Source organism: Crotalus tigris, unplaced genomic scaffold (genome assembly GCF_016545835.1).
Source record: "Crotalus tigris isolate CLP2741 ecotype Arizona unplaced genomic scaffold, ASM1654583v1 scf7180000017899.1852299, whole genome shotgun sequence".
Taxonomy (NCBI): Eukaryota; Metazoa; Chordata; class Lepidosauria; order Squamata; family Viperidae; genus Crotalus; species Crotalus tigris.
In genome coordinates this window covers 260,401-284,204 of record NW_024096711.1, presented here as the reverse complement: position 1 = coordinate 284,204, position 23,804 = coordinate 260,401, and the positions used below count along the sequence as shown (strand labels likewise).

The window sequence follows — 23,804 nt, the reverse complement described above, 5'->3', positions numbered from 1 at the left end:
GTATTTTCCAGGCCAGAAACATAAATTACGTTGAATGTGATATGGGAAAATAGAGATACAATCCTGATTTTACTTTGATCCATTGGCTGCAGCAAAAGAATGTTCACATGCAAAGTTTTCTCTTTTGACATCTCATGCGTGAATGTATAGGTAAGACCATATTCTCTGGGGAAAATATGTTCAGGGTAGGCATGGGCCTAAGTATCTAGGAGTTTTCTAAGTAAATTAGTTTTGTTGGAAGCAGCATTCTCTACAAGTTACTATGTTGTACAATATTCTATGTAATTCTATTGTAAGACAAAATTATCCATGAAAATTAGGCAATTATCTCCATATCTCGTTTGGTCTAGCAAATATGTGATCTGCCTAATGCAGTTTTTTATATTAGTTTGTAGAAATCAGTTAGCTGATATCTGATGTCAGCCCCAGGCAGAAACATATTTCTGACAAATTCAAATCCAGCAGCAAACATTAGATAGCCCCTTAGTTAATCCTCTAAATGTATGGCTATCTACAACCAATGGTACTCTCCGAATTGATCTTGACTGATTTCAGAAAGCTAAGCAGGGCTTAGTTAAGGCTGGTTAAGTATTTGGATGAGAGATTATCAGAAACTGCAGGCTGAACTGGGAAGTCAAAAAGGCTTTTCAACCCTAAGCAGAACTGTAGTAGTCCCCTAATTAGAACAGCAAAAAACTTTGGAGAGTACTTTGGCAATGAGTAAACTAAATTGACAAACAAACAGATGTCTGCTGAAACTGGATCTTGTATATTTTGACATATTTCAATCTAAATTTCAAATTAGTAATGAGTACTTGGCCTTTAGCCATTATTAAAGATATCAACAAATATGGGTGCTCTTAAGAATGACAGACCCAGCTGGACTAAATTAGAATTTTCATTGCAGGAGAGAATGAAGCTATACTAAACAGTCAATTGCTCATTTGCAATGAGAATATGTAAATTATTTATATACCTTTGGGAGAAGATTCATAGCTTGTTCTCCTGCCCTTCCAAATTAACAGATACTTGGTGCAGTGCTTGGTGGTCTTGATAGTAAACACTCATTATATGTTTATGTAACAGCAATCTCAGGCCTGGGAAATGCTGGTTCCTGTCTCAGCCCTGATACAAATTGCTTCTTGACCATCCTTCCTTTAGCAGCTACATTGTTTTTTTTCAGATGGCTTAGGGCAGGGGTGCCAAACTGCTGGCCCACAGGCCGGATGCATCATAGCAAAACCGCGCCCAGCCCATTGCTGGCAATGGCAAAAAAAGTCACAAAACGTCACGACACATCACATGATGTTGCGAGTTTGACACCCCTGGTTTAGGTACATTTGTTTAGAGGTCCAGCCCAGAAAACTCAGATCAGACACAGAAATTCCATAGCACAAAGCTACTGTCCTCACTTGGCAAGGAGCCAACTTATGCAAAAGATTCTTCTTGTTCAACAGAAGAAACACAAGAAAACAGAAGCAGCAGGATTTCTATTGTTCAACAATGATATCATATGGGGGAAAATGACAGTATAGGCAGAAGGAGCAGGGGAGAAATTTAAACTGCTAAATATCAAGAAAATTGTCTGGTATTGTTTGTATTATATATATAATTTCGTATGGATAAATTTGCACAAATGGCCTGGCTTTTAGTAACACTTGGAATCATCATCTTGATTAATATGAGCTATTATTAATTGCTTAAGCAAAAGTGTACTGTCATCAAAATATGTAATATTAACCCCCAAAGCTGTTACTGTTTTACAGTAACTTAAAGAAATTCCCAGTAAGCAACATATTATAGTCTATTATACATCATCCTTGAACCATAACTTCTAACAGTTGATCCACAAGAATGCTGGATTTATTAACATTTAACTTAGAGTTGTTATATTAAATTGCTTGATCAGCCAGAGGATTTCTTCTGATGCCTTCTGTTATTAAGTAGCATTACAATAAGGTAACATGAAAGAAATGTATTCTAAGTAAAAAGTATCAGCTGTGAATACTATAAATGGCTCTATATAAATGTATATATAATGTATATAATGTGTGTATATATGTATGTATATGTGTGTGTATGTGTATATGTGTATGTGTATATGTATATGTAGGTCTTTGGTTATTCGGGTTTTCTCCCGCGTAAAATTGGAAGTGTCTTGGCGACGTTTCGACAAAGTCCCATTCGTCATCTTCAGGCTGGTGCTTTCAGCTTCGTGCCTCCTCGAGGCACGAAGCTGAAAGCACCAGCCTGAAGATGACGAATGGGATTTCGTTGAAACGTCGCCAAGACACTTCCAATTTTACGTGGGAGAAAACCCGAATAACCAAAGACCTACATACAAACACCCGTGAAAACCTCAGAAAACGTATATGTATATGTATATACAGGGTTTTTTTTGTCATAGAACGCACCAGAACAGAGTTCCGGCACCTTTTTTTGACAGATTTTCCAGAGTTGCGTTCTTTTCCTATTGTTGCCCTTCCTATCTTCATTTGCTTTTTTTATTATTGAAAATTTTTATCTTTTCCATTTAAACATTATAAAAATACAATACAATTTTAAAATAAGATAAATTCATAACCATTGGTGCGACCCGCCCATTCCCCCCAGGCTGCGTCCACCCTTTCTTAAAACATTCCCTACTTCCCTCGTCTTTCTCTCCTCCCCTCCTACTCTTTTCCCCTCCCCCTCTCCTCTCAATACCCTACTTCCTCTCTACACCTTCTCTCCTCTCATCCCTATCAAACCCATGAACGCATAAACAACCATTATCTATACTACACTTAGCCCCCCTCTTACCCTCCCTCCCACCCCCAACCCCCTCCCTTCACTTCCCAGAGCAGAATACAGGGTTAATAATAACAAAATTTATAATAATAAAAAAGAAAAGGAAAAAAAGAAAAAAGAAAAGAAAAAAAATATCATAATTAACCTTTAACTCCATAACCTATAAGACAATTCTCTATAATATTTGTTATAATATTCATTCATAAAATAAATGAAACTTTCTAATTCCATACTTTTTCTGAATATAATCTATCCATCTTCTCCATACAATGATATATCTTTCTTGTGTATGATCCTTTAAATAAGCAGAAATTTTTGCCATTTCTGCAAAACTAGATACTTTAAATATCCATTCTTCTAAAGTAGGCAAAGAATCTTTCTTCCAGTATAAACCTACTAATAACCTTGCTGCAGTTACTAAATTCAACATCAAGATAGTTTCTTTTTCATTTAAATCAACGAAAATACCCAGTAAAAATAGTTGAGGAGTAAACTTTATCTTCCTTCTAAAAATCTTTTGAATGTTCCACCAAATCATAATCCAAAAAGCCTTTACTTTTTTACAGTTCCACCAAATATGAAAATATGTCGCATCATTATTACCATATCTCCAACATTTGGGCTGTATATTAGGATACATACAAGATAATTTTTTAGGATCTAAATGCCATCTATAAAACATTTTATAAAAATTTTCTCTCAAATTTTGAGCTTGTGTAAATTTAACATTTCTGATCCAAATTGTCTCCCATAAGTCCAATGAGATCGGTTCCTGTATATTCTGAGCCCATTTAATCATACAATCTTTAACCAGTTCTGTTTCGGAGTCTAACTCTAATAATACATTGTAAATTCTTTTTATATGAGCCGGACTCTGGTTTTTAATCTGAATAACCAATTGTTTATCTTCTAATGTTATTCCCTCTTTCTTATCTACAGTCCATCTATCCAATATTTGTAAGTATTGAAACCATGACTGTAGAATATTTTCCTGCCTTAATACATCTAGGGATTTCAAATGCCATTCATTTGCTTTTGAAAATGCCCCCCCGGCAATACGTTGCGAGTGAGGTCCCCTCCGGCACTGTCTGCTTCCTCTAGGAGGAGCCATGAGGCGCCAGAGCACCACAGCCAGAGCGTGGCTTGATTGGCTGGGTCAGACCATGTGGTGTGGAAGCCGATGATGGTGGTGGTGGGAGACACATAAACATGGAGGCCATCTTTCACAAGAGGGTGAGTGAGCCTTTTGACTAGTGAGAGGACTCCAAGGGCAAGAGCACTGATAACCACAGTGCAAGCATCAGAGAATTAGTGAAGGAAGTGTTCAGTTCTTGAAATTAGAAGATCTGAGATATTAGACTTCAAGTGAGTCCGTAACCAAGCAGCCACAATTTGAGGACAATTCAGTCCAACTAACAATGGTGTTATTTTTTTCTACATGCTGCCAAGCATGCCATACATTTTCGAGAGAGGACACAACTTACAAAAGAAGGACTGTCCTCCCTAAAGGAGGACGATTGGTCACTTTAATATCATCTGCTCATGCAGCACCAACAAAATGTTGAATGTTATGCTGGAGTGATATGTTCTTGCATATATTCTTCTCCTTCTATCACAGTCAATCAATATTGTATATTTACTGAAGATACTCAGCCCCAGAGGGATCTTTATTTTATGCTCCAACATGTAGCATATACAGTATATTTGTATGTCTGTATAAACTTCAGCAAATTTTCAGATTTTCTCTAAGTCTGATGAAATCTCCGTTATCATTGGATACATAAGAATGGCATTTGGGGTACTGACATTAACATTTTCCGGTGAAAATTGCAACAGAATATTTAATGAATGCTTAAATTCAAACCAGCCGTGCTTTCTTTCAAAAGAACTTGCATTATACACACCCACATGGCTGCAAAGACTAAGTACTGTAATCTGCCTTGGATACATCATCTTCAAAAACCATCTGGTGCCCTCCTTCCCATCCCTATCCTGTTCACATTATGTCATAAAAAGATTTTAAGATTGGAATAATCAAAGACTTTGAGACTGCCCATGCTAATGACCCACAGAATTGTCTCCAATGGCTCTAGAAATGTCAATTCTTGCTTCAATTCATGTCCCCCATCTTGTTTTGTCTGCCCTTTGTTGTGTTTTGCCAATTAAATATTTTGATGTTACTGATTGTTTAAAGTTAGATCTTTGTTGGCTGATCTGAGTGATGTCTGTACTTGCTCTGATCTGGATATAAGCATTGTGTAGGCATGAGCAGCATGCTGATCAAACTGTAAATCACCTAAAAATAATTTTTCAATATTCTATAGCCATTAAATATGTTTAATCCTTATTCAGGTACTAGGGAAATTGCCTTTTAGGTTCCTTTTCGTCGGCTTTTAAGTAACAAGATAAACCTATCTACCAGCTTTTTTTTAGAAAGGTAAGAATTCTAGGCAGCTTTTGTGAGAAAATTGTGTGGAATGTTTAGTAAAAGGCAGGTGGAATTGATACAAGAAGCACTCAATTGAAAAATTATCCTAAATCCCCCTAATTAAAGGAATGACCCATCAGCAAATTATTCAACCCTTTGGGCAATACTCAGATCTACTCCATTTGCAGCTGACAGCTCCTTTGCTCTTCTGAAGAAGCAGGCTCTGAGTATGTAAATAATTGCTGCTGTTTGCAAGAAGCAGTTGTAGTAATGGGAATTGTTAAATTTGAAAGAGTTCCAGTGTAAACATCTTCTCCTAATATTCCATTAATATTAACCGTGCTTATTTGTTACAGTTATATCCAGTCTTTCCTTCAGAAATTCAAGGTAGTATCTCTTTCCTCTGTGCTTCTTCCTATCTTTTCCCACAAAATCAGCCCTGTGAAGCAGGCTGGGCTGAGAGGCAGTCTGTAAGCCTAAAAAATGAGCTTCATGATTGAGAGGAGACTCTTCTCTGGGCTTTCCTGGACTTAACTCTACATCACAAACAGTAACACTGAGACTAACCGGGGGGGGGGGGGGGGGGAAACACTACAGGTAGTCCTTGACTTAGGACCACAATTGAACCCAAAATTTATATTGCTAAGTGAGACATTTGTTAAATGAGTTTTGCCTCATTTTACGACTTTTCTTGCACAGTTAAATGAATCACTGCAGTTGTTAAGTTAGTAACATGGCCATTAAGTGAAGCTGGCTTCCCCATTGACTTTGCTTGTCAGAAGGTCACAAAAGGGAGTCACGTGACCCCGGGACACTGCAAGCATCACGAGTCAGTTGCCAAGCATCTGAATTTTGATCACATGACCCCAGGGAGGCTGTAGTGGTCCTAAACGTGAAAAACAGTCCTCATTTTTTCAGTGCCGGTGTAACTTTGAATGGTCACTAAATGAACTGTTGTAGGTTGAGGACTACCTTTTTCAATTCTGGAAAAACATATTCTTAGCCAAGTCTGTGTCTGACATACAGGAAAATGCAGAACTATACTGCTCAAAAAAATAAAGGGAACACAAACATATAGGATCCTATATGTTTGTGTTCCCTTTATTTTTTTGAGCAGTATATTTATGTGATTCCCTCAACCAACATGGCATTTATTTCTTATTTAGCATGTCAGTCTGGCCCCTTGACCTAAGAATCTTTATTGGAAGAAGCAGAATGTGATCCTCAAAGCTGCTTCCTCTCCCAAAGAATCTTTCAAGGCAACCTTTGTAACACGTGACTGGCACACCGCAACACCATTCCATTCTATTTAGACCAGTGGTTCTCAACCTTTTTAATGCCGCGACCCCAACCGGTCATAAGTCGAGGACTACCCAACCGGTCGTAAGTCGAGGATTACCCAACCGGTCATAAGTCGAGGACTTTCCCTGCCCGGGAGCGCCGCGCATGCGTGGTGCCACCCCCTGCGCTGGCCGAGGCGTAGCTGGCAAGGGGCAGTGATGGCGCAGGGCGACCACCGGCTGGGCCACCAGCTGGCCCAGCCCAAGGGTGGTAAGGCACCCGCTGGGCCCCACGCACGCCAGCAATTCTCCCTGCGCCCGCCGGCCTTCCACCTCCCACCCCTGGCCCTCTTTTACTTACATTTTTAGTAGTTGCTCAGCAGGGAGGGGTGGAAACTTCCAGACAGCTTGCCTTCGCTGCAGACAACTTGCAGCACCGTTTGCAGAATGGGACTTTTGGCGGGCTCAGCAGGGCAGAGACAGCCTGGACAATTCCTATTGGCTTTTGAAAGCCAATAGAATTAGACTCTATTCAAGAGAGTCTATTCTATTGGCTTTCAAAAGCCAATAGAATAAAAGAGAGCAGCACAGCTAAGGAAAAGGGGGAGGGGGGAAATGGCGGACTGCGTTGTTTGGCGACCCTCATGAAATGGTCGTTCGACCCCAAATGGGGTCCCGACCCACAGGTCGAGAACCGCTGATTTAGACAAACAAGTGGAAGGAACTGAGTTGGATTCAAAAAAAAGATTTTACTTGTAAGAAAAAGAACATAAAACTATAGCATAATTATAAATAACCATATAAATTACGCCACATGGAAACATACACCAAAAATGATGATTCCCTTTCTAAAAGAATTTCCCATTTAAAGTGATGATATTCAGGCAGGTTATCAGTGATTACCACAGCAAACGACAACAAATGTTACAGGAGAAAATCAGTGCAATGGTGTTCTTTGCATCCCGATATGTAGTCACTGTTGCTTCAGAGAGAGAGAAAAGGATTCACTGAAAAGGATTCCTTTCTGGAGAGAGAAGCAGTTTCTGTCATTCCCTTCAATAACCTGAAAGAGCCCATTCCTTGCACTCATGAAGTACTTCATGCTTGGAATTAAGCAGTGCATTTTTTGAGTCTAGCCCAGGCAGTGGCACTTCCACTCCTGACCTCTGCAGACAGACGAGCTCCTGACTTCCTCATTCCAAGAGACCAGCAAGTCTTACATTTTTCTGGGAGGGGGGTTGAGGATGCCAATAGGAAAAGTGGACTGCTCTTTATAGTATCATCTCCTCTGACACCACAAAATTACAGGCTACTCAACTGGGAGGAAGCCCCTAGGTTTCTAAACTGTGTTTTGGAGAACCTTAAGAGACTTTGTGAGAGACTAAGAACAAACAAAAGTTAACTCAAATGCAGCCAATTTTCTTAACTAGCTTTACCTCTTGATCAGAGTTTTGTGAATTTTTTTTAAAAATAAACTAACAAGTTCCCTAGCCTCAACAGGTTTGAAAATGCTTGTCCAAAGCAACAACGCCATCTATTGAATGCATTTTTATAAACCTTACTGGTAGAACTGGGAATAATCTTAGTATCATTATCAGTGAGCTTGATTGTTGTGTTTAGTAACATTTCCCAAGAGAATTATTTCATGGATAGTCTCCTGTCCTGATTAGAAATAGTTATGTTCATACAGGAAGCAAAAATTGCAGATCAATCTCTCAACAGGGCAGTTTAAATTCTGGTTGCGTTTGTCTGCTGGACTAGTCTTCTTTTGCACCGTTTGGCTCCTAATAACTTCCTAAGTTTTACCTTACTATACAAACTGATAAACTACGGTTTACTGTTTCAGTTTACAGAGTAGGCTCCAGTTCACATACCATGCTAGGTCAGGTAAGTCAATACAAATTTCTCCCAACATGTGAACTCAGCTTCTGCTTTGTAGTGCAAGAGATTAGGACTCCTTATGAAACAATTAAATGTGGCAATTAGCTTAAGAGAACCAAATGGGAAGAATATGTACAAGGTTTCTTTAGAAGAACAGCCCCCCTCCCCCAACCTATTCACATCAATCAAAAAATCCTCTATATCAAATTTCAGTGAACAAATTGCAGTAGCTTTAAAAGGTATAAATTTCCATTCAAATAGCACCCTCTCCTTAGAGAGCTGTTGTCCAAGATTGAACAATATTAAGTTATCCATGTTAAAATCACGAAGAGAGGATCCTCTCCTAAAAAGAGGCATCTGCCACAAGTTTTCTTGTCTAATGTTCCTATGCTGTATATATTAGAGAAAGGGAAGGCTCTGCGTGTGGATATTGCCTGAAATATCAGGCTAGTTTTACCCAAACAACCAAAGTAGGGTCTGCTACCAGCTCTGCTCCTTCTAGAAATGCATGTCCTGTCCTGACACACACACAAAAGGGGTGGGGCTTTTCTTGTGACCTTACCGGGTTCTTTGTCATTCTGCTCTGCCTTGCAGACAGCACTGGGCATCACATATAAGATTCTTTTGGGACTGCAGTGCAATCTTCTACAGGGGGCCTGTTTGCGGAGATTTCCCCTGGCCATTATTCTATTCTGTTCTGTTCTACTGTTCCCAATGCATAGATGGGAGGACTAAGATGTATTTATTAAACCAATTTAAATTTAATAGCACATTTTTATTGCCTCTTTTTAGGCAAGACTCTCCTCTTTCCATATTCAGCACATGAAAATTGCTGGTGGCCTGGTTACTATAAAACAAGGCTGTCCATCTCGTACATTCATTGATACTTTTTTCCAAAAGCCATATTCAATTTATAATCTGTAAGTTTTGGTTTCTTAAGCTACAACATCCACTTAGATCTGTACACTTCTATCGTTTTATTTTCAAGCTCTCTCTGAACTCACCAACATTCCTTGAAGGATACTAACATTTTTGGTGTGAACGTCTATTCAGAAATATGCATCATCTCCGTTATTCCTGCCATCAACTCTGAATTTTATTTATTATACCAAATAAATATTTGAACCACTGGTTTTTAATTCCAATTATATCATTGTGTGCTGAAGTGTTGGGAAAAAGCTACGTAGAAATCAGCATATTGTCCCCTCTGTATGAATACCCTCAGGCGGAATTCAGATTGCCATATAACCAAGGTTTTAACAGTTCACAAGTATCTTATAAAATGCCTAGTTCTACAAGATGTGTCATAGCCTTAATGAGAATATTTTCTTAAGTCTAGCAATATGTCATTCATGCTGCTGTTTTAGGGAGTAGGAAGGGCAGAATAAAAATGTTCCATTTCTCAAAAAACTAGGAACTGATAAGACTCTATATATTCTAAACAATCTCTGATTTATTCTGATTAACAGAAATATTTAAATACTATTTCTTACAACTTAGATATATACAGCTCTGTTCTTGAAATACAGATTTTGTTAAATCAACACAGAGCCCTAAACAGAATTTCCACATAATAAGGAAATAGTGGAGATGGGAAAGAAATAGGGATCAATATTCATTCACAAATTTTATCCTAATCTGGATGGCTGGCACTTATTATTTGGGTGCCTTAAAGGTCAGTGCTTTCTTTGGCAAATGGTCCCTTTATCATTCATTTATGAAGTTATTAACATTACCAAACAAAGCCTAGAATACAGGTCTAGCATCTCTTTGAGATTAAAATCTATGTTTTATTTGTACTACACATATACCTGCCAAAACAGAAACCTGCAAAAGGTTTCAGGTGTCCTTGTTTATTGAGGTAACAACTGAGAGTAAACTAGATAGATGTTTCTTCATTGCTTTTTGCCAATAATGTAATAGTTGCATTCTGAGGTAGTGAACTAGAAAGATAAACGACTTTCTTCTTGCTATTCAGAACTGAGCTGACCCGAGTTTTGAAGATTCTTATGAAAAGGGAAAGGTATAGCACTTGGCTGATGAGATCATCAATTCTAAAGGCCTTTGATAAATATGGAAAGCAGAAAGAGGTCTTAAGAGATCCCAGTGTGAATCTGGGCCCAAAGTCAGTGCTGACCCTTGACATAAGTCCGCCTGTGGTATTTTCCTGGTGCTAGCATCTCCAGAGTGAGATCTGTTATGACTGCTGTAAGACCCCACACACGGTGAGGACCATGCAAGAAGACAGGCATTGTGTAGTGGTAGACACCATCACGGCAGTAGTGGGTGTAGCCCTGGTTCTTTTCTTGTAGCAAGTGGGACAAAGACAGTGTGAAGACAGCCTCAACCTGTAAATCGAACAATAAAGATTGAGTGGAAGCATAACTTGTCCAGTTTAGTTGTGGAATAATTATCTTCTCTTCCATCAAAATCTTTTGGAAGTAATTAGTTCAGATTTTAAATTGTAATATTGGGAAAAAAAGAGAAGAGGGGATCAGAAACAAACAGAAGCAAAAAAAAAAGGGGGGGGGAGAGGTTCAGAAAGAGAAACATCTGGTATCAAAAAGGAAAGAAAATGATGCAACCCATCCATATGGTCCCTCCCAGAGATTGCTTATGCTCCACTCAAGAGATTACTTCCAAGGGAATTAGTGCTTAACACAGAAGAATTGCCACTAGATCATCACTGAGAATTTTCTTTCATACCCATCTTCCTGGAAAAATATATTGAATAAAAATAGCATGTGATACACTGTTGCTGTGTTTCAGTTAATATTCTGATTCACCTCTTGGGGGTTAGGTTTCAGTGCCAGGTCCTCCAGAGGCCCCAGGTTTGCTAATACAGGAGCCACCATCATATTAGTCTGGAAAAAAAGGCAGAATTAAACAGATGTGAGTCCTTGGCTACTCCATGCTTGCTCTTGCAAGGCATATCCCAAATGGCATATTCATCCCCTAGCCCAGTTCTTTCTGTTTTCTGGAAATTTTCCATTTCTTTCATCTCAGAGAGCAATTGCAAAAAAAGATTTTCCCCTACTGATCCTAGCACAAAACAGGATATCCATCGTGGTTTCATGACAGAAACCTCATCTTATCCCTGAAGATATGGGGATACATTAAGCATTACCCTATCAGGAACATGTCTCATGATTCCCCAGACACAGTCCTTCTTTAACTGTATGCCCAGCTCTTCATGGGTCTCCCGCAGTGCTGTGCTGATGGCATCCTGGTCAGAGTCATCACACTTTCCACCTGGGAAACTGCAAAAGCAAAACAGTTATTGTGCAAGAGAAGTTTGGGAGGAGAAAATCTTAAGATTACTTGGGGTTGATGGGGACTCGAAAGTTTCCTGGACATCTTCTGGCTCAATCGCTAACTTTGTGCGAGTTCTTCAATGAAGATACATCCTGTTGAATTGCCATCCTGCTTTTAAATACCACCCCAGTCTATATTGCTATTAAATGTTTGCATGCCAGTTGTAACGTTCAGCTAAATAATGTTTCCCTGCCTCTTTCTTTAGAATAACTCTAGAACAATTATGTCCTGCCTTTTGCAAAACTTTCATATATCTGGAGACCACTACCGGTATTATGCCTCTCTTTAATCTTCTCTATACACCGACTTGCAACTGTTCTTCAGAGAATTTATGAGATCCACCAAAGACAACAAAAGGATGCGACTGGGGACTCTCATGTGGGTGTTCTGCCATTTATCTTTGCATTTACCAAGGTGGAAGATCAAGTTGTCAGATACCTTACTTGTCCTTTGTATAAACCAGTCAGAGTGCTGGAACGCAGTGTGTACAGGATTGCTGGGTCCCCAGCCACAGAGCAAAGAGATACCAGCACAGCTGCCCCCACAGTTTGTTTCCTGTACCGGAGGGAGGATTTCTCTAGCAGTCCTCTGCACCGCTGCTCGTTTTCCCAGGATAAATATCTTCGTACCAGACCCACACTGGTTATGGGTATATGACATGTACGCTGGCATTGGTAGTGCAGAGAAGGAAGCATAGTGCCCTAAATGGTGGAAAAAGAGGAAGGGAAGAATTTCACCAGAATGGCAGTCCACACTTTGTGACTTAGTAATTACTTCAGCTTCACCTCAAGGTTCCTAAAGTTAGTCCAAACTTGTTGTGCAAGAGAGGCAGGGAGGGCTAAAGTTAGGAGTCCAAACTCAAACATCTGCATTTCATCTAACCCTGTCAAATTTGGACCAACCACTCTTGGGCTGCAACAGTCGGTTCGTATCATGTCGTACAAGCACAAAGACCCAGAAAATCCACGGAGAATTTGACAAGCCCACAGCAGGCAGGGGTTTAAGTCCTTCATAGTCAGAGAACAAGAACTATCATTGGATGGTTAATCAGGGTACAGGTCTCGAGCGTTTTTGTTTTGCCTTATCAGCTTTACCCAGGGTTCTCCATATAAGTTGGACGTCATCTCCCGTTATCCTCAGCCAACCCAGCCTGAGATTGATGGGAGCCGTAGTCCATCCCATCGAGGAGATGCCGAGGCTTCTGAAACCGTCCCATTCAAAGTCTCCAGAAACAAAAAAAAAAAAAAAGAGGTTCTTTCGAGAGCAGCCACCAAGGAAAGGCACAACACAGTCCTCGGTCTGCTACCACAGATATCCGCAAACTACCCGCAACGCAACCCGCTACTTAGAGCAACCAAAGCCGAGCGGAGAATCCCACTTCACAGACATTCCTATTCGCCCCGCCCCGCAACAAACATGGCGGGACTGAAAAGCTTCCCAGCTTGCTTTTCAACAAATGGGGGACTAGAGCGATGTCAGTTAAGGCCTACTTCCGCCAGGCCGAAACATGGCGAGCGCCATTCTAACCTCGTAGAAACGTTCCTCCGTCAAAAGAGGGAATTCTTCGCTGAGAGCACCGTAAAACCGACAGCCGAGGACGCTGCCGCAACCAATGAGACCGGTGGATGGCAAAGCCACGCCCCAAACTGAGAGGCTGGGCGGTGCAAGCAAGAGCTCCCTCGCCCCTTAAAAGACCTTGAGGCGGCTGTTAGGATTTTATAGCTGGAAAGATTAAAGGACTAATTGCTCTTTAAGGCATCCTGTTTTCTTTCAGTGATTCACAGGAAAAATCTGAATTCCACCCAGTATACATGTATTCTTGGACTATGGGATGCAAAAAGATCCATTTAACTTAAGGTTGATACTTGCTTTTATGAAATTTTAAGATATTCATCAAACAGTAATTTTAAAAATCCTTAACTTTTCAGGACAGGTATTTAATCACACGAAGATAGCAAAATGATAGCATCAATGACAAAATGGAAATATTTTATTTGTGGTCTTCTGCCTTGGAATTAGTCCCCAAAATGATGTTTATGTTTGCAGCTTTTGAGTTCTTTGTAAAAGGGATACAAATAAATAAGATAATAAATGCACCCAGGAATTGTCATAATCATTTGTTATCTAGAAGGAGAAATAAACTGATAAATAGCCCACAGAATCTCTTATGATAGTATCTATCACCTATTATTCAGGAAGTTATTTTAAGCATGTCTGCTAGCCTTGATACATTAGACAAAAATTGTGGCCTATTCACTAGGGAGAAATATGTAAAATAATTCAAACGCCACCAGTGCTGAACATATTATGTAAAATGGATAAGAGGGCAGGTCCTATTTTAACATTCCTAAGTGAGGTTGGAGCCTTGGAATAACCCTTTTTCATCCTCTCTATGTTCTCCATAGATCCTGTGCTCTTCTCATTGTGGATGAAACAGGACTTTGTACTACAGTACAGATCTATTTAGAGGCCATTGAACTAACAACTCTAGGTGGTGTATAGTTTAAAAACCTGTATAGAATACCATAAAAGAAAAAAAAAATCATAAGCATCCCAAAGATAAACTACTCCGTTCAGTATGAAACAATTTGAAACTATCTTTTGTTTTGTCTCTTTTGTCCCAGAGCAACAGCTGAGGCAAGAGTACAAGAATTACATAATGTACTAAGCCATAACATGGTTGCCTGTTTTTGGCTAGCCTTAGGGCATAGTATGTGAATCCTAACACTGTACATTATTCAAAAAGCTAGTTCAAGAAGTAATGAATGAAATACATCTTTTATTATACTGCACTATTTCTTTCTTACTAAACTTCCATAGTTTCTAAAGATGACTGATACTGCTCATCCAACAGCATGATGATACTACAATTCAAATCTGACTCATGGCGGTTCTACAGGGCAGGTCTCTCCACATATTCCAATCTTGCCCTATTTCACTGAGTTTTTCTATGCTCTGGCCGGTGTCAGGTTTGATAGTGTCCAGCCATCGTGTTCTTTCACAGCCTGGATTCCTTTTACCCCTAACTCTTCCAAAAATATTTGCTTTCTCCAATGAATTCCCCATGACATGGCCAACTTCATATCCAACTACATATGCAAGACAATACTGAAATATACCTGCAGAGCCAGATTTGCTGCATTAGACCATTTTATCCAGATACTTACCACTTAAAAAAAGTAAAAAATATTTATAAATTAATAGTACAATCAACTTTCCATTTCATCTGCACATTTATAGACCTTGCAGAAGAAGAATTAGGAACGGGAAAATAAAGGTTTAGATGAGTTCATCAAAGTTATATTCATGTAATACAGGAGCCACCCCCAACCTTTTGGGCCCCAGGGACTAGTTCCATGGAGAGATATTTCTATGGCCCAGAGGAGCCATGGTTTCAGGTACAGCCTGTATACCGAGGATGGAGCTTCACTTGTTTGCGTGGCCCAGTTTCTGGCATGCCATGGACCAGTACCGGTCCACGGACCAGGGGTTGGAGACCCCTGTATCACAGAATCCTGACTGGTCTTTTGGACAATATTTTCCCATGAACTCATATAGATTGGAAGGACTTTTGTGTTTCATTTCATAATCAATCACTCCAAGAAGTATATAAAGACAATTCAAGGCCCTTGGACACAGGATGTTGCTGCGCTTGTTCTGTGAGATGTTGTGAGGCTTTCTGTGTGATCTGATTTTCAGTTACTTTCATGGGGCTTATTGCATTCTATTTCTAATACTGTACACCATGCAGAGTCACATTTGTCAATTAGGTGGTATATAAATCTAATAATTAAATAGATCACCTCCAGCTATTCATCTTATTCTCCTTCCTGTAAGAAATTACACAGATCAGTCTAAAGTATTTAATAGATAAACTGCCCAATAAGAAAGCCAAAAAGAAAAACTGGGAGTTGAGGCAGGTTGTGACAAATAAAAGAAATCAAACAGTGTTACTGAAGCCCAAGCAAGAGTAGATGTGGGCCTACAAAAAAATAATAGAACAGTGTAACTTCTTTGAGGTGGGCTTTATAACTGTTCACCCAGATGCCTGCTGATTTTTAGATTCATTATATTGCTTCATCCGTTCCTCCAACTCTGGACGGAAATGACGAATTAGACCCTGTGAGAAGAAATCAAGCACAGGAGTTAGTGATTAAATATATCTGTACCATTCCCTACACTGAGGCCTCCCTACCAAATCATTTCATTTCTAGCCCTCCCTCAATCAAATTGCATGATTCTTCAGCACATTTAAGTAAAAAGGAAATTACCTGCACAGGCCAAGCAGCCCCATCTCCCAGGGCACAGATAGTGTGACCCTCAATTTGTTTGCTAATCTCCCAGAGTGCATCAATTTCTGCCACTTGTGCATTGCCTCTCACAAATCTCCACATGACCTTGTTCATCCAGTCAACACCTGTGGGAAGGGAATCAACATTAACAGTGGAATACAAACCCTCATGAAATTCAGCGAGGCAGCACAATACTGAACACAGAAGTGTGTAAACTGATTTTGCTGACCAAGTTACAGGACTTTCTTTGACCTCAGCTTAGCAATTTCCCTCCTCAGGGATTTTCACATATCTGTTTCCACTGTGTTTTAAATAATACTGGCATAAGCAAAATAATGTGAAATTACGGAGGGTTTTTTTCAATCCCAACCCTAATTCAGAGAATTCTGGGATAATTTTGCTAAAGGTTTGAATAATAAGACTCACCTTCTCGGCATGGTGTGCACTGCCCACAACTTTCGTGCTTGTAAAATTCAATGAGGCGGGCAATGGCTCGAACTATATCTGTCTGGGGAGAAGAGAAGAAAATGAAGACGTGCCATATGCAAAACTCAAAGAAATAACTTTAGGGGACATTGCTTACCGATTTGTCCATGACAATGAGAGCTGCTGTCCCAAGCCCGGTCTGTGCCTCCACCAAGGCATCAAAGTCCATCAGAACTGTCTCACATACTGACTTGGGGATGAGGGGAGTAGAAGAGCCTCCAGGAATCACAGCAAGCAAGTTATCCCATCCACCTCTAATGCCCCCTGATTAGAAGGCAGAAACACACCATGAGGCCTGGCTCTTCAGATGATTGGATCAGGTCCATATACAAGAGGAACAAAATGAACTAAAAAGCTGATGCCACTAATATGAGGCATCTAAATTAAAGTGACAGCTCATTCTTCAGGGCAAGTAAGTTACTCTCACCTGCATGTCGTTCAATTAAATCACGCAATGGTACTGACATCTCTTCTTCCACAGTACAAGGAGTATTGACATGGCCCGAGATGTTGAAGAGCTTAGTGCCAGAGTTACGCTCCCGTCCAAAGCCAGCAAACCAGGTTCCTCCTCGACGGCAGATGGTAGGTGCTACTGCAACTGTTTCCACATTTGCTACTGTAGTAGGGCACCCGAAAACTCCTAGAGAAAGAAAATGGCTTAAGGCGAACAACATTTCTGAAGGATCTACGACGAAAAGGAGAAGGGGCACAAGAATAATCAAAATGGGAGTTCTAGGACTATTAAATGGGATATATGAAAGAGACTTCAAAGTTACTTTAGGTGAAAAAAGTATGTTGATGAAGTCGTTCATAGATAGACAATGAGAGTCTCACGTTGACTTGAAGCATATTAGAAATACCAATACATATACACACACACAAACCCACCACCATTAGTAGAAGGAGCATTTAAAATGCCTCACCTACATCTGCAGGGAAAGGAGGCTTGAGGCGGGGCTTGCCCTGTTTGCCCTCAAGGGATTCAATAAGTGCCGTCTCTTCGCCACAAATGTAGGCACCCGCCCCTCTTGTCACAAAGACATCAAAGTCATAGCCAGAGCCACAAGCATTCTTGCCCACCAGTCCTGCTTCATAGGCCTCCTTGATTGCCACCTAATAAAGTTAAGAAAGCATTAATTACTGCAGTCAAACCCCAACACTGGTCACCTGGTGATTTCTGACCATAGAAAAAGGCAATCTCGCAGACAATATTAAGGTTAACCACAAGAGACAGCATCTTACCTGCAAGTTTGATGCTTCATTGTAGAACTCTCCACGTATATAGATATAGGCAGCTCGAGCCCCCATAGATCTTCCTGCCACTAGGCAGCCCTCTATTAGCTTATGGGGATCATGACGCATAATCTCCCGATCCTTACAAGTTCCTGGTTCCCCTTCATCCGCATTCACTACCAAGTACTTAGGCCTGAAATACAGAAGTAATTATATCCACCAGCAAGAAGAAAAGCCTCTCCATCAGTTTGTGCTACAGTTAGCAATGCTACCTAATCTGCTTACTCTCTATTAAAGTCAGACCGCATAACTGATCTATCCAGTTCAGGATCTTCACTTTGTCAATGATCATAGTATTCAACTTCAGCATCAAGGGCTTAGGAAACCTGAGCATACAAGTATGCATCTTAAGTATCCCTGAGAAAGCTATATTTGTATTTCTGCAGCCACAGTAAATGATAATATTTTAACCATATCATAAAGTCGGTTGAGAAAAGGTGAATTTCAAGTAAGAGCACACAATGAGATATTTAAAGCTGACTTTTCCAAGTACAAACCTCACACTCTATTCACCTTAGCCAAACCAACTATCCCACCTTAAGAAGTCCAGAGATTTGGCTGCTTCGCAGAGCCAATCTATCTAGAGAACACAACTTTTTTTTTAAAAAAAGAGAGAAGATGGGCTTAAAATCTTTTTTTTTTTGTAAAAAAATTTTATTTCAATTTTGCAATACAATACAATCATAAAAATACTTCAGATAAAAAATAAAACAAGTTAATACACCCCATTTTTGGTATTGCTCACCCATTTCCCCCTAAACCGCATCCACCCTCTACCAACCTACCTCTTTCCCTCTTCCTTCTCTTTCTCCCTCACCCCCTCTCCTCCACCTTCCTACCTACTTCTCACCTTCTTCTATCCTCTCACCCTGGATGCGGTTCGGGGGAAATGCTGGGCTTAAAATCTTTGAAACAGATATTAATCATTCCTCAAAGCTGAGGTGCACACTTTTAAATGTAAAAGATTGAAATGGAAACCACAGTCCCAAATTCTAATTAAATAACAATTGGCCTTCCAACTCAAAAGTAGAAAGGAAAAACTATGGCTTAGACAGTTTCTGCACAAGAAGACGGGCAGATCTAGCGTTTCAAACTACAGTTTTCATAATTAGTACCACACCTGCCATCTGGAGGCTTATTCATAAAGCTCCACTTGAGGCCAGTGGGAAAGCCAGCTCCTCCTCGGCCTCTCAGGCCTGAAATCTTGATCTCATTCAAGATCCAATCAATACCCTTCAGCAGAATTTCCTTGGTTTTATACCAGTCGCCTCGGCTCAAAGCCCCTTTCAACCTAGAGACAAAAAAGAAAGAGTCATGCATTTTAACTCCATTTTGTAAATAAATTTAGAGCTGCTTTCCCCATCTGGGGTTGTTCAGGTATCTCAGAATATGATAGAAGTTTGACATAGTGGTTAAGATATTGGACCAGAAACTGGGAAGCTGCAAGTTCTAGTCTTCCTTTAGGCATGAATATGGCATTAATCATGATTTTGACCCAGTTGATCTTTCTTGGCCAATCCACCCTATATTAATATATATATATAATAGGAGGCAGGAGCATTTTGATTCTATCCTGAGTTATACCAATAGTACAATATAAATACTGGGATACTGTAGGAATCTAAGAGATAATAATTATTACACTTCCAAGCCTACTGGCCCTCAAGATACTTTATACTCCAAATTTCCACCACACTAAGATCTGTAATGCTATTCCGTATGAAATAATGTGGGGAAGATGACACAGAGAAGCATAACACCAGTCCTGATATCACAGTTCATAGATCTTGTTCAAATGACATACTTCATTAGGTCAAAGTAGGAGATAAGACATTGTGCAAACTTATAGTCTAATACACTAATGTTAAAAACTAATGTAAAGGACATTAACTGTTTGGAATTAACAAATATATCCTCTTCTTGCAAATGGAATTGAGATTCCTCATTTCTAACCATAATGATGCCAAAATGACAAACATGTGTCATGATGTTATAACCCAAGCCTTGTTCTGGTATTTTCATCACAAGTAAGTAAAGGACAGAATTTGCATCACAGTGCATGTTTCACTGATTATTCTCTTAGCCCCTGTATGCAGACCAAGTTTATAGAATAAACAGGCATTCACTCTGTTATTCTAAAACAGTGGTAAAAACTAAGAAAAACATAACAAAAATAAGTCTTTCTTTAGCTCTCCATCACTTTCTTTTTTTTAATCCCCTCCCTATAGTTAGAAGAGAGACTAAAAAGGAGCAGAAAGATGTAGGATTGAGTAAGGCCTCCAACTCTATTCATGGTCATATTGACCCCAAGCAGATCATTGTGGATCTTTCTTCCCTATTTTCTATTGTATGCAAAGTAGTAGAAGCTAGGACATGGCAATATCCTGGCATCTTCTTTTATAATAGCCAGAAAACCTCAAAAGTAGTAGCTGCACAAATAAATGCACAATCACAAACCTATGCAGTATCAAAATACCAGAGAAATTTAGTTACCAAGAAAGCAATTTTGCAAACAATCAGTGAATGCATACAATTAGAGAAATTTAAAGTAATTACAATTGTATTTAAATAAACCACAGCTGTTAGATAAGTAGAAAAATATTTTTGGCAACCTATAAGTAATTCACTAGTTAAACATTTAATCCTCCACTTCTTTTATAACTTATTTTTTTCTACACTAGCTAAAAAAGGTTTGGAAGCTGTATATTTTCCTGTGAGTAAGCAAAATACATTCTACATTTTTGTTTCTCACCTCCAATCATGGCGTCCATAAAGATTAGTAAAAATGCGATCCTCATCTTTGAGGGGACCAAACTGAGTTTTCTTTGGGGGTGCCTGTCAAACAAAAAGAAATAGCTTTAACTTTGAAGAAAGCTATACTTAAAAAAAAAAGACAAAAGCAAAACAAAAAGGGCAAATAAATCTTTCCAAAAGCTAAACACAGAAACTAAGCCATCATCATAATAAGCAAGGAAAAAACACTTACATTCTCCCCACAGAATATATATTCTAAAATACATGTTCATTCTAAAAATAGAAATAAAAGGCTTTTTGGAGGAACGGAGGAGGTCCAAAAAGTAGGACTTTGGAGATCTCCATCATCCATCCTCCCTTCCTTTATTCCTCTAGTTCAACTGCAACACAATATTGAACATAACATAGTTCTGTGGCACACCATACAATTATTAATTGCATATAATATTTTTAAACGTGTAAGACATGATTCGAGGGCAAATTAAATAATATCTGCATTGTACTGCATATACGGATTACACTGAATAGGCATAGTAGAAAAAGATAAAAATAACATAACACAAGAATCTCGTAGCACACTAGATAAAAAGCCCATGGCACGTCTATGCGCCGCAGCAGGGTAGCTGAGAACCATTGCTGTTGTATAAGTCCCCATCCCTTCTTCCCTTTCCCTTGTTGAAAAAAGAAAAAAAAAAGAATGGTAAGTAGAAGTCACCGATTCCGGAGCAGCGGCGGCGGCAAAAAAGCGAGCCTGGGTGCAAATCGGTCGGAGGCGCAAGGGCTGAGCCCCCAACATAGCGGAGAGCGAGTGGGGGGGGTCTTTCCAGCTGCAGCTCCTAACCTCGTCACCTTCACCTGTACGGCGCAATAATAATACGTCACGATGTTTCTCTTCGCTCTTCCCGGAACACCAAAGACTGAGCAACTTCCTTTGGCGTGTGGGCTAATGGGTATTGTAGTTTAGGATCCACAAAAAAGTGCGCGCTATTTCCGACTCGTGTTCAGTGCTGAATAAATGACAAACTGCAGCGAAAGTCTAGCTTTTCTGGAGCAAGAGATTGTGGGTCTAGGATAAAGTAGTAGATGTGCGTCGAATAGTGATTGATAAAATATATTTATAAGGGTAAATATTTCTCTTTGATTTGTTTGCAATATGTATGACAATATCTAGGATGCTTTAAAATTTTTTTTAAAATTATCGACTATTCCAAAATCTATTTTCAGTAAGGAATGACATTTCACATATATTAACTGTTAATGCCCTATGTACATAAGGCAGACGTTTGTAATTAAAAGATTGCAATAAACTAATAAGTTTATAGCAAAATCAAACATTTTATTACGTATTGGGCATCTTTTCCATCTAGTCTTGGATACTGCAGTCAACTCTGCACAACCATCTGCAGCCTTTTGGCTTTTTGAATGCAACTCATAGTGAAACTGGGATCATACAGTTAACTCACTTTTCTTGTCAGGTTAGGTCAAAGACTTTACACATTTTAGTATTCCATCTATGAAAACTGCTGTACACATTTTGATAGCCTATTTGTGAAGTTGGCCCACAGTTATGTAAAATAATCATGGCAAGCATAAAAACCCTAGAGAATATTTATTATCTATTGGTTTTGCCAGTTTGTCATACGCGAAGTTAGCTGGGCGGTAGTCAACCATGTACTTTAATAAAGTTCATAAGATGGGTATGACTAAGGTAAAGAGATACAGCAATTTGTTATTTATTCAATTTAAAAATAAAACTATTTTCCCATCATTGTAATAACCATAGGCTGTTTAGTGCTTCAAATATGTATTCTGCATGTTGTTAGGTATCTCCAGTTTTAATCAATATTATTTATAATTTGGTGGACTTGCCATTCTACATCTTCCTATGTTCTAAAATTATATAATAGTGCTTTTTCACAAAAATGTCCTCTACTGGCTTGCTTTATTTACTTATTTTAGTTAGTTGGTAGGAATTTATCTTGCTCTTCAGCCAAATATATTCTCAGAATAAGTATAATTAATTTTTAAAAATGCTCATAGGCTTGCAGTCTGCAAGATCATGACATGGCATTACATGAAAAGAATAACAATTTCATTTTCAAGTTAAATAATATACAGTGCAGAAGCTGTTTTCTGTAATAGTTTCTTCTTAAATATGAAGTGTTCTGATTATTCTTCTTTCTGTATCTCTATACGAAGGACCACAGCTTCTGGATCCCTCCATTTCCATTAGCTCCACTGGGGCTTGCCTTTGTCAGTTTACCTCATTTTCAGAAAGCTGCTAATCTGTTCTGCCAGGAAGAGGATTACATCACTGATCTTTCTGATCCTGTTGATTCTTAATCTGAGAAGGATGATCCCATTATATTGGAGTGTACTCCAGGATTGCAGTTGCATGGAAGTGCTCCAAAATTCTAAAGAGGGATCATCAATCATAAATAGATTTTGGAACATAACTTTCCAATCCTCATTTAAAGAAAGGCCAGCCCAGCCATTAGGCAGTGAGGTACGTACCTCAGACAAAAGATGCAGGGAGGCATTACGGCAGTATCTCCAACTGGATTTGATCCTCCTAACCCTAGCTTCTCTGTTATATGTGCATTACCATCTTTTAGAGCTAGTACTGTTGTTTGCATGTTGCTAGCCCAGGTAGCAAGAAACTAGAGGTTTGCATTACCAATATCTCAGTCAGTATGGCTGAACAAAACACCAACAAAACACCTAACCAAGTAAGCAAAAATAAAATTTTTAATCAATGAATGTGAGGTATGACCATATATGACATACACTGGTGCATGGAGGAATAAGGAAATGGAAAGGTACTGAATGGCAGGTGAGGCTTATGCCATCGAACTAGTTTCTTGATGAACAAGCATGTCCATGATTTTCAGTGCAGTCATACAGAAGTTGTTCCCCATTTATATGTTGAAAAGATAGGAATATTATTTAAGAGTTGTATATGGTCCTCAACCCACATAGTGGTCCTGAGTCTAGCATCACCCTACTGAAATTCATTTACAACCCATCAGTTTATGGCTAACATTTATTTGAGGGTGAAGGTTTGTTCTCTGAGCTTGTGGGTTGATTTCTGAACGTTTCGTTACCAGGCTAGGTAACATCTTCAGCAGCTTTTAGGGGATGTCTCTGTCAGTGCTGTTCTGTTTATCAGGGCTTCAGGTGTGGATGTGTCCAAGTGAAGATCTTGTGATGGGTCAGGTATGGGTCATCAGAGAAAGGCTTGTGATGGGGAGGTTACTTCAGATCAGGGTCATTGGAGGGTGTGAG

General features: G+C 39.4%; 2 protein-coding genes across 3 annotated transcripts; both read right to left on the bottom strand.

Annotated features, from left to right (window-relative positions):
* Window positions 1–9,453: 9,453 nt before the first annotated feature.
* NUDT8 (nudix hydrolase 8) lies at window positions 9,454–15,399 on the bottom strand. Of its 2 annotated transcripts, XM_039344193.1 has the most exons (6): window positions 13,222–15,399; window positions 12,789–12,917; window positions 12,133–12,395; window positions 11,507–11,639; window positions 11,166–11,243; window positions 9,454–10,727 (listed from the first exon to the last, which is right to left on the bottom strand). In XM_039344193.1, exons 2-6 carry the CDS (start codon window positions 12,816–12,818, stop codon window positions 10,506–10,508), a joined length of 726 nt encoding a protein of 241 aa, XP_039200127.1. In that variant the 5' UTR covers window positions 12,819–12,917; window positions 13,222–15,399; the 3' UTR covers window positions 9,454–10,505. The 2 variants fall into 2 exon arrangements, with proteins under 2 accessions (XP_039200127.1, XP_039200128.1); XM_039344194.1 differs by lacking the exon at window positions 12,789–12,917.
* A 144-nt stretch (window positions 15,400–15,543) lies between these two features.
* On the bottom strand, window positions 15,544–21,395 carry NDUFV1 (NADH:ubiquinone oxidoreductase core subunit V1). Its single transcript, XM_039344192.1, has 10 exons — window positions 21,235–21,395; window positions 20,518–20,600; window positions 18,886–19,056; window positions 17,715–17,898; window positions 17,396–17,585; window positions 16,900–17,112; window positions 16,570–16,736; window positions 16,413–16,494; window positions 15,966–16,111; window positions 15,544–15,814 (listed from the first exon to the last, which is right to left on the bottom strand). Exons 1-10 carry the CDS (start codon window positions 21,313–21,315, stop codon window positions 15,731–15,733), a joined length of 1,401 nt encoding a protein of 466 aa, XP_039200126.1. The 5' UTR covers window positions 21,316–21,395; the 3' UTR covers window positions 15,544–15,730.
* Window positions 21,396–23,804: the final 2,409 nt, after the last annotated feature.

Excerpts from the sequence above, each read along its gene's own strand:
- NUDT8 (XM_039344193.1), bottom strand. The coding sequence starts at position 12,818 with ATGACGTCCAACTTATATGGAGAACCCTGG. Across the intron at positions 12,396-12,788 it reads ACTTATATGGAGAACCCTGG|GGCACTATGCTTCCTTCTCT; the intron begins GTAAAGCTGATA and ends TCCACCATTTAG. Across the intron at positions 10,728-11,165 it reads TGAAACCTAACCCCCAAGAG|GTTGAGGCTGTCTTCACACT; the intron begins GTGAATCAGAAT and ends TTCGATTTACAG.
- NDUFV1 (XM_039344192.1), bottom strand. The coding sequence starts at position 21,315 with ATGTTGGGGGCTCAGCCCTTGCGCCTCCGACCGATTTGCACCCAGGCT. Across the intron at positions 17,113-17,395 it reads TCCTTTCCCTGCAGATGTAG|GAGTTTTCGGGTGCCCTACT; the intron begins GTGAGGCATTTT and ends TTCTTTCTCTAG. Across the intron at positions 16,495-16,569 it reads TCATTGTCATGGACAAATCG|ACAGATATAGTTCGAGCCAT; the intron begins GTAAGCAATGTC and ends TCTTCTCCCCAG.